The sequence below is a fragment of the Debaryomyces fabryi genome, assembly GCF_001447935.2.
Source record: "Debaryomyces fabryi strain CBS 789 chromosome Unknown contig00046, whole genome shotgun sequence".
Taxonomy (NCBI): Eukaryota; Fungi; Ascomycota; class Pichiomycetes; order Serinales; family Debaryomycetaceae; genus Debaryomyces; species Debaryomyces fabryi.
The window spans coordinates 690-12,720 of record NW_015385472.1 but is presented as its reverse complement, the minus strand read 5'-3'; the positions used below and the strand labels follow the sequence as shown (position 1 = coordinate 12,720).

The 12,031-nt window shown below is 34.1% G+C and overlaps 6 protein-coding genes across 6 annotated transcripts; 2 read left to right on the top strand and 4 right to left on the bottom strand.

The window, feature by feature from the left end:
• Positions 1-561: 561 nt before the first annotated feature.
• AC631_02547 (ketopantoate reductase family protein) lies at positions 562-1,578 on the top strand (the record flags this gene model as incomplete). Its single annotated transcript, XM_015611377.1, has 1 exon — positions 562-1,578. One exon carries the CDS (start codon positions 562-564, stop codon positions 1,576-1,578), a length of 1,017 nt encoding a protein of 338 aa, XP_015467775.1.
• A 712-nt stretch (positions 1,579-2,290) lies between these two features.
• AC631_02546 (fungal specific transcription factor domain-containing protein) lies at positions 2,291-3,634 on the bottom strand (the record flags this gene model as incomplete). Its single annotated transcript, XM_015611376.1, has 1 exon — positions 2,291-3,634. The coding sequence occupies one exon, from the start codon at positions 3,632-3,634 to the stop codon at positions 2,291-2,293; it is 1,344 nt and encodes a 447-aa protein (XP_015467774.1).
• Positions 3,635-4,965: 1,331 nt separating this feature from the next.
• AC631_02545 (uncharacterized protein) lies at positions 4,966-5,886 on the top strand (the record flags this gene model as incomplete). The annotated part of the gene is made up of 1 exon (XM_015611375.1): positions 4,966-5,886. The coding sequence occupies one exon, from the start codon at positions 4,966-4,968 to the stop codon at positions 5,884-5,886; it is 921 nt and encodes a 306-aa protein (XP_015467773.1).
• Positions 5,887-6,513: 627 nt separating this feature from the next.
• Positions 6,514-7,923, bottom strand: AC631_02544 (uncharacterized protein; the record flags this gene model as incomplete). Its single annotated transcript, XM_015611374.1, has 1 exon — positions 6,514-7,923. The coding sequence occupies one exon, from the start codon at positions 7,921-7,923 to the stop codon at positions 6,514-6,516; it is 1,410 nt and encodes a 469-aa protein (XP_015467772.1).
• Positions 7,924-8,648: 725 nt separating this feature from the next.
• AC631_02543 (uncharacterized protein) lies at positions 8,649-9,542 on the bottom strand (the record flags this gene model as incomplete). Its single annotated transcript, XM_015611373.1, has 1 exon — positions 8,649-9,542. The coding sequence occupies one exon, from the start codon at positions 9,540-9,542 to the stop codon at positions 8,649-8,651; it is 894 nt and encodes a 297-aa protein (XP_015467771.1).
• An 853-nt stretch (positions 9,543-10,395) lies between these two features.
• AC631_02542 (uncharacterized protein) lies at positions 10,396-11,559 on the bottom strand (the record flags this gene model as incomplete). The annotated part of the gene is made up of 1 exon (XM_015611372.1): positions 10,396-11,559. One exon carries the CDS (start codon positions 11,557-11,559, stop codon positions 10,396-10,398), a length of 1,164 nt encoding a protein of 387 aa, XP_015467770.1.
• Positions 11,560-12,031: the final 472 nt, after the last annotated feature.

The following is a 12,031-nucleotide window of genomic DNA, read 5'->3' as shown; positions in this document are numbered from 1 at the left end:
GCAAAATCTCTCTTATCTTTGACAGACAGTATATATTGCAGGCTTTTACATACCCTCTATTGGCCAAAGCAACTTTACTTACAAAGAAACCTGTTTCCTATTATACATTTCTGGCACTCTTATTGTTAGAAGGCTTAATAACTTTGCTACCGGGCAATTCCTTAATAGGTATGCCGCGAATAGAGGTTTGAGATAAAGACAAGCGGCAGATAAGATACGTGAGAAGTTTGACGTTCGAGGGATAGAAATACCTAAATAATATCTAAGCACTATCCCTCAAGTATTGAATTATTTCTTACCTATGTTAGTTTAGTAGTTAGTATTACTTAAAGTTTGCTGTTTGAAGGCCCACAACGAGCATCTCAATAGCAGTAATATATTGTCCTTAAAAAAATATTTTGATGGATACTGCGCTGTTATCAGATTTTGCATTAGCGAGCATAGAGCGGATACTACCCATTTGAAGTATAACTAGATACAAGAGAAAATGCACCAAGCTAGAATATAAACCCAGTAAAATCATCTAGCTATTGCATAGCGAATTACCCGTTCAAACTTCACATGACGAAGAAAGTATTACTCGTTGGTGTAGGTGGAGTTGGTGCCATCGCAGCATTGGGTCTTGAATGGAGAAAACAATCAGAAGTTACTGCTGTAGTTAGATCAGATTTCGATAAAGCAATCAAAGAAGGATACCACATCAAATCCGTTGATTATGGTGAAATCAAAAATTTCAAGCCAAGTCATATCGTGAAGTCGGTTAAGGAAGCAGTGAATTATGGTCCTTTCGAATTTATAGTTGTATGCACTAAGAATACGCCTGATATTGTACTGATTGAAGAAGTGATTCAAGATGCTGTAACAGATGAAACAGCAATAGTATTGCTTCAGAATGGAATTGGAATCGAAAGGCCAATAATCAAGAGGTTTCCTGGGACTATAGTGCTTAGTGCTGTATCTATCATTGGATCATCAAATCATAATTGCGAGATTAACCATGATTACATTGATAAAGTCTCTGTTGGGTATTTCGATAATAACGTTACTTCCAAAGAGGAACAAGAACGCGTTGCTAAAGAGTTTGTCGAATTATATTCTACAGAGAATAATGATATAACCTTCGACCCTAATGTAAAATACACGAGGTGGAAAAAGCTTGTTTATAATGGCACACTCAATCCAATTTGTGCTCTTACCGGTGTAGATGTTGCTAGATTAGAGATGTTTGGAGGAACTAACGCCTTGGTGAGACAAGCAATGTATGAAATTCTATCTGTTGCTAGGGCAGATGGCGTTGAATTAGATAAAGATATTTGTGAAATTATGATTAGGTCCGATGACCCGCTTTGGTATTCACCTTCTATGCTTATTGATATGAGAAAGGGTAATTACACTGAAGTTCAAGTCTTATGCGGGAACGTTGTCAAGATTGCCGAGGAAAATGGTGTTCCAATCCCGATATTGAAAGTTATTTATGATCTTCACCTTGTGATTCAGAAAAGTAAGATGGAGAAAAATGGCTTGATTGAACTTCCAAAGGAAAGATTTATTCCAGACAAAGAACATCCTCCTTTATAAGTAGATGTTAGTAATAGTAAATGAGAATAGCACAGGACATCAATGATATATTGCTTCTTTTAAAATTGTGTATCGACTGATGATGCAATTTTTCTGTATGATACAGAGTAAGTAGGATGCAATCCGCATTGGGTTTGACTAGAATGTATTTAATGACCTCTCCTTTTTGAATATGCATATTAAACCTTTTCAAATATACATGGGACAGATCTATTATATGCTAGAGAGATTTAAACTTCTTTATTAAAATATGCTTTTGTCTTCTTAAATGTTTTAGTAGCAATAAGAACACCTTATTATTCTTATATTTGTAGTAGTTTCTTAATAGTGAATATCTTCAGTTTAAATGAAGGTTAGATGCACAAGCTCCAATTTTTAAATATATGCATCAATGTTCTTTCTTCTGTTAATTAAAGCTACTTTCGACCTGAAATGTGTATTAATTATAAGATGACTAGGAATTGACACTGTAAAGAAAAGTCTACTGGAATTAAAATTTGCATATTGTCTAACGCTAATGATTAAGTAAAGACCATGTTAAACTCAATTTGTACTTTCAATTTTTCAAATTCATTTACCAGTAATCTACCAGTAATCTACCAATAAAAACTCCAACTGTCTATGTATCGATAATGACTAGGACTAGATGTGGAGATTTAAGAATTTAAGAATTTCGGTGCTATCAATTGATACCAAAAAATGAGCTCTAAATTTAGCTTATACAGATATGCCAACCTTTCTGGTGTGCAAGGTCACCCCAGTTAGGGAAAGTTTCACCCTCAGGGTCCATCTTCCATGTTTCCTCAACTAGGGAAACAATAATTTTAAAGGTGCCATTAGGACAGTTCCTGAGAATTGTACTCATATTTTTCCTCATAATAATTCTTTCCTCTTCTTCGCAGCAAGTCATACCACAAATCAACATAGGAAATCCCATACATGTTGCCAATCGACTATCACAGACTGACTCCATCTTTTCTAGTGCTCTTATCAAATAACCTTGAGATATTGGTGCGCGTGGTTTTATCTTCTTAATCCTCATCAATACATATAAAATGCAGCTAAGTCTCTGAAGCTCAAAAAAATCTGTATGCAATCTCAAATCTTTGACATCTCCTGCTAAGACTGCAATATGTGTTTCTAATGGTCGGCATTTATTAAGCTTTAACATAAGAGACTCTGACACCTTAGTTGAAGTATCGCAGTAGTCTTTCTTGAATATCATTATCTCTTTGATTCCCACCAGCTGCGACTTTAAAGTTTCAATATACTTCTTCTGATCTTCTAACTTTATTGCTTCATTATTAATTTCTCCTAGAATTGAATAAATAGGTTGTATACAACCTTGAAAAGGATCCATGCCGTAGTTGCTGCCTCCAAAAAATCTTGAATGCAGCATTATCTTTTTATAATCACATATAAATTTGTTTCTATGGATCGTAGAATCACTGGACAAAGCATCATGGTATTGTATGTTCGAAATGATCCATTTAATTTCATTAGAAAATTGAAAATCAAGTGCCACTTTTTCCACCCCTCCATATTCTTCAATCAAATCCTGAGAGAGAATAAAAAATCGTCTCCAATAGAATGTATCACCTGCATTAATTTCTATAGACATGACAATTAAGAAAAAACATAATAACAAATAAAATGTTTCCTTTTCCACTCTCCGTGAGGAATTGTAAAGACCTAATACCTTTTTAGTAGCGATTTTCATATACTTCTTATAGAAATTTGAATCGGAATCTAAGAAAACACTACCCCATGACGCTAATGCATACCGGATAGGTTCAAATGAAGTTGCTAATGGAATGTACGTTTTCACTAAATGATTGCATTGGTCAGGTCCAACCGTTACAATTTTTGACACCTTAAAACAAAAATATTCAAAGTAAATAGAAGCATCTTCGTCTAAAAAGGTTTGGATTGGTGTTTGCATATATATAGGAGGTATTTTCAAAGTAAATTCATCAGTCTTTTTGACTGAAAGGCCACATGGATCTTCAGCAGATTCAAAAAGGTCAAAATCATCTCGATAACTAAATGTATGCATTTCTTTTGTATCATGAAGAGAGATTAATTCTTTATCTTCAAATATGGACCTTTTGCTTGTCAATATAGGATCACCTACATCTGAATCAGTTACGTTCGTAATACTATTAGTAACATGTTTTTCAACCTTTCTGCCTGTATAATTTTCCCACTTACAACAGTCCTTTCTTGCTTTACAACCACCGCATACCGGGTAAATTCCATTGCACTTTTTTCTACATAGAATTAGTTACCATCTCTTTTATAACTGACTAAAAATAATACATACCTTCGTTTTCTGCAATTTAAACAAACAACTTTCGTTCTTGCTAATTTACCATAAAAGTTCTCTGTCTTTACCTTACGCTGAAAGAAATTATTTCTATCGGTAGGGTTTAAGTTCATTATTGAATAACTCAAGTCTTATTTAACTACCAAACTGAAGACTAATAATACACTCCTTTACTCCTAAAAAGATTCTTGATTCGAAGCAGATTTGATAAGAGCCGCACACCTTATCAGTGGAATTAGAACTCGAAGGTCGCGAAATTGGATGAAGCGTATAGAAACATAATTCTTAATTACTATCTTAAAATATTGAACTAACTGTCTTCTATTGTTCCATAGTATTTATATGATTCTAGTTCATTTAGCTATCTTAGAAAGAATATTAGAATATTCGAATTATATTTCTACTTTGAGATTCAAAATATTTAGAAGTACTTTCAACGGTCTGGGTAATAGTGTTTTAATTAAACATTGTAAAGTATACGTAGGAACACCGTCTCGATCCTAGCTAAAATGTGCAATAGCTAGAATATTCAGTCTCAACATAAAATAGCGAAAATAATTAAAAGATATAAAATTATTACAATGTCTCCACATAAAGTGAACGGCTTAAGCCTTCAAAAAACAGATATTGAGTACTTGATTTTACAAAATGTCATGGAAAACTTTTCATATCTGTCTTAGTTAACTATATATTCTTTGCGACTGTAATTAATGTTTAGAATCTAAATTGTTAACCTGCCATCAATAGGCGCCTCTACACCTTTCGGGAATTACCTAAAACGATTGATAGGTTCCCCCTCCTGATATAAGTTTGTTAAATGGTAACATTATTCCGGTATATATGTAAGTATGGAATATAGAGAATTAAATACTTATAAGTCTAAGTATTCAAGATAGCGATAAGCTCATACCAAGCTTACCGTCGCAGTAACAAAGATTTGATAACTTGATAAGTGGCAATACCCGATCATTTTGAAATGTCATCCATAAGTTTAGATGTATAAAAACCCATTCGAATCGACTTTGTCTAGTCGATGTTGCATTATCAATAAAATTATCAATATGACAAACTATTACAAGCCCGTTAACTTCATATTAAAGAACAACAGGGCAATCCCACAAATTGGATTTGGAACTTGGCAAGCTAGTGATGAGGATACTTATAACTCGGTGCTCTTAGCTATTGAAAGTGGTTACAGGCATATTGATACTGCATACATTTATAAGAATGAAGAAGCTGTAGGAAGAGCTATTAAAGATAGCTTAATTCCAAGAGAGGAAATTTTTCTCACAACGAAGTTGTGGAATACCTTCCATACGAATCCAAGAGCTGGGCTAGAAAAGAGCTTGAGGAATTTGGGGGTTGATTATATCGATCTCTACCTCATGCATCACCCTGTGGCTTTGAATCCAGATTATGGAGTTGATAGGCCCCGGAATGCAGATGGTACATACGAGGTGCTCAAGGAATGGACGTTCGTCAAAACCTATCATCTATGTCAGGAATTTCTTGCTAACGGAAAAATCAAAGCATTGGGGGTTTGTAACTTTACGTTAAAAAATTTAAAGATTTTACTTAATGATCCAGCTACTAAGTATATTCCTGATGTAGTCCAAAACGAGATACACCCATTATTGCCGCAACATGAATTACTCAAATTTTGCAGTTCTTTGGATATTGTTGTGGAAGCATTTAGTCCATTAGGCTCAACTAACTCCCCATTATTTCACTTAAAAGAAATTGTTGAAATGGCTGAAAAGTATAAAGTTACCTCTGCCCAAATTTTATTGTCATGGGGTGTGTGGAGAAGAACAGTTATTTTGCCTAAGTCGGTAACGGGGTCAAGAATTAAAATGAATTTTGAGGGCCTAGTAGTTCTCGAAGACGAGGATGGAAATAAGTTGGATCTTTTGACAGAAAAATATGGTACCAAAAGATTTGTTGATCCCCAGTACACCGCTAATGTATATAAGGAAGATTAATCGTAAATTTATTTTTGTATACAATTTGCTTGAATTTTAAATATAGAATATATCGTAAGAAATTATTGTGCTAATTAAAATATTAAAAAGAAAAATAGAAAGATCTTATCAGCATAGGACTTAGCATGACGACTAGCCTAATAACTAATTCTAAGTTCCATTTTGAGATGAATTGGATTCCATAGGATATGTCATACTTTTCAAGTCACTAAACTTTACACATGTTTGCGACAAGAGGCTTTTCCCCAGATTCAGCAAACGTTATTATTGATGCTGTGCCTAATTTTATTTTCCCTTTACCTTGTTTCATTAACTTTTACAACGATCCTGCAATAATTCGAGAAAGAGAATTCTTTACTTGACCAAGTTGAACCATTTTATGTTACCTACAATTTCATATGTAATGAAATTACTATCACAGCCTTTATATATATATATAAGAATACAATGAATTCCTATACTTCAATTTATAACCACTATTAATTATATATATAGATGTTTTCTACAGTTTTACTGTCAGTTCCCGAAAATTTGAGTCTGCGTTAGATATCTAATTTCACTAAATTTCAAACCTATAATAAGCTTAAAAATAGTATATTAAGGTCATATACTCACAAGGACATATAATCACAAAGCGCCACAGGCAATTAAATCTTCTTCAACTTCATGGACACTCTTTAAAAGAGTTTGCGCTATGAACTTGATTTCTTCTTCTGTAGTGATAAAAGTAGGAGCAAGAGAAATATGGTCACCGGACTTACCATCAATAGTCCCATCCATTCCATTTGCAGTCATACCGTTTGACAAACATTTGGCAGCAATCTTCATACCTACTTTTAACTCTGCTGGGAAAGGTTCTTTTGATTCTTTATTTTTAACAATTTCTAAAGACCAAAATCCACCCAACCCCCTGACGTCACCAATTATTTTATATTTAGTGGATTCCAAGCCATTCTCTCGTAACAATTTTCCTAAAAGCTGTCCTTTCTCAAAAGAATTTTGACGTAATCCTAAAGCATGTATCTTCTTCTGAACAGCAAGAGCAACACGACAATTAAATGAATGTTGATGATAAGTTTGAGCACCAGCGATATATCCCGACCCTTCCATATATGCTTTCTTTATCTTAGGGGAAACTAGAATCCCTGCAATGGTAACATATCCAGATCCTAAAGTTTTACCAATGGTTTGAATATCAGGTCCCATGAAACCTTCGTATGATTCCCAACAGTTTAAACCTCCCGTTGAAGAAGATCTTCCAGTACCACACATAACCTCGTCGAGCCACATAATAATTCCATACTTGTCACAAATACGTCTTACGCCTTGCAAGTACCCAGGAGTAGCTGGACAAGTCCCAAATGTGGAGCCCGTGAGCGTTTCACATACGAATGAAGCTACTTTACCAGGACCAACAGCAACGAAAGTTTCTTCTATTTCATTCAATAATCTTTCAGTGTACTGTTCAAGACTTTCATCTGCTGATTGATGGCGGTATGGATAACATGGTGATACCTTTGGTGTTTGCGTAGCTGGTAAAGTGATTTCTCTAAACTGGTCTTTCCTTGATGATTCACCTAAGGATAATGCACCGAGGGTATAACCATGATACGATTGTTTACGACTGATGAAAACAGTCCTTTCTGGTTCACCTTTTTCCAAGTAATATTGTCTTATAATTTTCATTGCATTTTCATTTGCTTCAGAACCTGAACCGGTGAACAAGGCACTTGCAAAAACACCTTCCGGAGAAGTGTTGATGTAAAATTTAGCTAATTGTTCTGCATGATAGTTAGTCATGGAAGCAGGAAAAGAATAAGTACATTCTTTTGCAGCTTCTGCCATTTCATTGATAATGTCCTCGTCACCGTGTCCTAAAGCAGTAACAGCCGCACCACCTAAAGCATCAAAAATTTGACGTCTTTCACGAGTAATAGGGTCCTCAATCGTGAGATAATTTCCTTTACCACCTACAACCATTGGCAGAAGGGAAGCAATTTTGGAGGAAAATAAGTAAGAAGATGGTTCAATAGTCATAATTTAGTACGTAGAATGTAAATAAATAATTGTTTGATTTGTAATTAATTGGATTCTAAAATTACAAATATCTATTCGCCTTATATATAAGCTCTGACATTAAATAATAATATATCTTGATAACTATCTCTGGATGATAACATCCATTATCGGGTTTTTACTATTCAATTCAGAGCGCTAGTGATTGTATCGGTATTTACCTGAAACGTTGAAACAGATACAAAATCGTAATCGCAATTGATCTCTATATGCAGATCCATATGCATGAAGTAATAGATAACGGAACCTTATTGATGGTCGCTTTTTACCAAAATTGCAAAAGCTACATTTAGAAAGGAATGAAATGCGGTAATAGTTCTTAGTTCCGCATTGTGGTTATAGAATATTTGGGAAAATATAATGATTTAATTCTTGTTACAGCAAAAGACACTGGCTTCAAGAAGAAACCTTTGTTTAATAGTTTCAGCTATTATTTTTCTTCTATTTAGTTAATACACTCTCAAACATGCCCTGCAAAAGTTGATCCGTTGTAGGGAGCTGTGTTCGAGCTCAATATCTCTCAAAAGTTGTTTCAGCTTTCTGCTTAATCCTAAAATTTAAGTTGAGGGCCATCAGAGGCTTAGAATTTTCCACATAATTAAATGTAAACTTTAACTCAAGGTCTTATCTATTAATTGTATGATATTACTAGCTAAGGATTACTATCTGCTACTTAAATATAACACTTATTCTCCCATGTATTGTTTAACAGCTTGACCCCACGCACCCTTATTTTTGTAATGGGCGAAATCGCCATTTAAACCATCAATTGCTTGGATAAGTTCGTTACCCAATCCTTCGGCTTTAATTTGCAGTAATGGTGTAGTGTATGTCCTAATTGTCATTACCTTAGCATTCAGAATTGGTAAGCATGTAATGACCTGTCTTTCACATCTTAAAAAACAATTATCAAAATCAAGTTCGCCGATATCAATAGATTTTACTACTTCGTCTTTTGAAGCGTGGTTAGTATTAATACTCATAAGATTAGGATGTAACTGAATGAGCCAATTAGTACGCATCCATAAGTCCTTAGGGCAAACCCTTTCGAAGAACTTATTCATAGACAACTTCAACTTCGAAGCATAATCCGGAACAGGGTAATGTATAGCACTTAAGGATTGTTCGAACTTGTCTTTTGGACTAAACCCCGAAGGAAAACACCACGAAGAACATTTCAACTTGTATTCTTCGTCGGGGTTTGTGGGGTTGTCCTTTAGTAAGATTAAAAAGTCTTCTTCTAATGTTCTAGAAAGGATCTTGCACAATTCTTGAGGTTCAACGAGTCTTGAATCTAAGGGTAATTTTTCATCCCTAATTATATTATGCAAGAACTTATTCTTATCTAAAACGACAACCTTAAAATACTGCGGGTATCTTTCTTGTAAAAATCTTAAACAAAAATCATAGTACTCTCTTAAAGCAAACACAGTTTTGTTATCTTGATGATTGACGTAAATAACATCTTCGAAATATTCCTCAACTATCTTTGCTTTATTGTCTGTCCTATTTAAGTAAGTGTCTTCTATCAAGAGCCATTCTTCAGGTGTTTTGGAAAGGTTTTTTATTTTCATTGTCATTTTGTATTCTCCTGTACCGACGAATGGTCTATACTTAATTGGAGAAGCATCTCTCCACTTGAAACTAGAGAAAACGGCTGGTATTCTGTTAGCAAATATCCATTCATCAGTACTTCTATTAACCGCGCTTGCGGTCTTCTTTGCTTGAAACCTTGCATAAACCTCTTTAATTATAATGCAAAAAATGCAAACTACTGCTCCAAGTTTTATTAGAACACTCATTAAAGGAATGGTTACTAATTATTAACAAAAAAACAAAGAAAACCATGTGTTATAAAGATTTTTTGGATGCTTATATGCTAAGATGTAACTAGGAGATTATAATTATCTATGAAAGACACTGCTGATTCAGGAAATAACCGCATCAAGGTAGGTGCCCTGAGACAATTTTATCTGTCAATTTCTTATCTTGCATTCCATGATATCTTTTTGTGTTTGTATCCTAATCAACTACATAGAAATTATCCAATACTACTAAATACACAGGAATAAATGCTATGATAAGATATATGACCTGAAATGAACTGATGATAAAATTACATTAAATAATTATTGACTCGTTCAGAAAATCGAGAATTTCCATGATCTTAAGGATTAATTTAATATTTCATAGAATCTATTCATGCTAGCTTCTATTTATTTGTAGAGCACACCGTCCAATAGTAATAAAAAAATAATGCTAATTAATGCTAATGTTGAGAGGTGTAGAGACATTTATATGAAACGTTTATATGAAAACAATAATAAGTACTTATTTACTCTAAATGTCTTACAAGATGTATGGTGCCAGATCTACTTATTTATCTTGTTGGATTGTAAATTATAAATACACTAGGTACGTAAATAGATGAAATTACAAATTTGCATAAGGAATTGAAAACAATTTTGGGGGAAATACGTCATCATTAACTATTTCAAATTCTTTCCACGTTCCCTTCAAGTACTGTTCTATATCTTTACAGAACTCAATTGTTCGCATTTGATCAAATTTCTTGTTGTTCTCATAATTATTCATTACACTTTCTCTAAACTTTTGCATGCGCTTTTCAAGTCTTTCAAATCTATAGTTAACCCAATTGGGATAGAATTTGTCATTGGTGTATGTGGGTGCGGCGGATGGCTTTTCTGAAGTGCAGACTGTTGTATCAGGTACGTTGATATCTTCAGGGATGAAACTAACCACATATGAAATTCTGTCGCAACTGTTGAGAGGTTTTGTGGCAATGTGTTTAACTACTCTTCCTTGTAGAAATGTAGCATAACCTACTTTAGGATTCGGAATCCTGAAAATAGATTCATTGCCAGTTTTAATTGCCGTTTCACCTCCAACCATACATTCTGGTGCAGATAGCATTAGTACTAAAACAAATGGTGGGCTATCATAGTGCCAATAAAGGGTGCTTGGTATTTCGGAGCTGGAGTTATCTTGTTGCCTTTTCAATTCGATCAACTCTTCCTTACTATCCACCTTCTTGTCTCTGTCATTGATATGCACTAGTGAAGCATTTACCAGACCCTCGGAGAACACATGAGGAATTTTCAATTTTATTCCTGCGATTTTGTGCATAATCTCCATTGTCTTAGGATGTCTCCAAGCTTCTCGAATAAACCTGGTTTTATGAGCAAATCCAGAAATTTGAAAATCAAGGCGACTAATATCTTTACCAAATACACTCACCCTTCCAAATTCCTTTAGAAATTCAGGGTCATGGAATATTTCCCATTTCATAATATCAATTGCTTCTTCTGAGAAAAGAGGGAAAGGCTGAGTACCTGCCAAATCTGTAATGTGAGGACAATGAGTTTTGTTGATTCCTAGTTCTGTTAAAGTGTGCTTTTCAGTTTTTAAGAAAGCTTCATCACTGAATATTAAATGAATATCAGGATCAAATGGTTGATCCTTCTTGAAACCAATTTTTTTCTCGAGATCAGAAACTAATGCCGCAATCTCTAGCTCAATTGTTGATTGAGGAATATCAAGGTGATGATTTTCGTTAAGTATTTCATCTGTTAACATTATAATGAAGTAAGATTGTAATTTTAATTAAAAAAATACTCGAAATGCTCAAGTCTCCTAGACATATAATATTAACTTTTTATAATATAATGTAAAATAATAGCTCAATGAGAGCCGATAAGATAAGAACAAGACGGACGTTGCCAGATCGGGAATTACATATCAGAAAATATCAATAGACAAAAGCAATAGATCATGATACTATAATTTATCAGGGGTAACTCTAAGGGAATGTCTCTCGAAGATAAGAAACGTAATAGTCTTGATGAGAGTTGATAAGAACATATCGGCTGTTACCAAATTGGGAATTATATACCAGAACATATCGACACAGGAACTTTTGCTGAGTATTTGATTGCACGCGAATCAGGAAGTTATGGTTATTCGGCTGGTTTAGTCAAAGTAGGTATTCAACTTGATACGGTAGCTTAATTATTAATATCCTTTGCTTTAAGCCGTAGAACTGCGATGC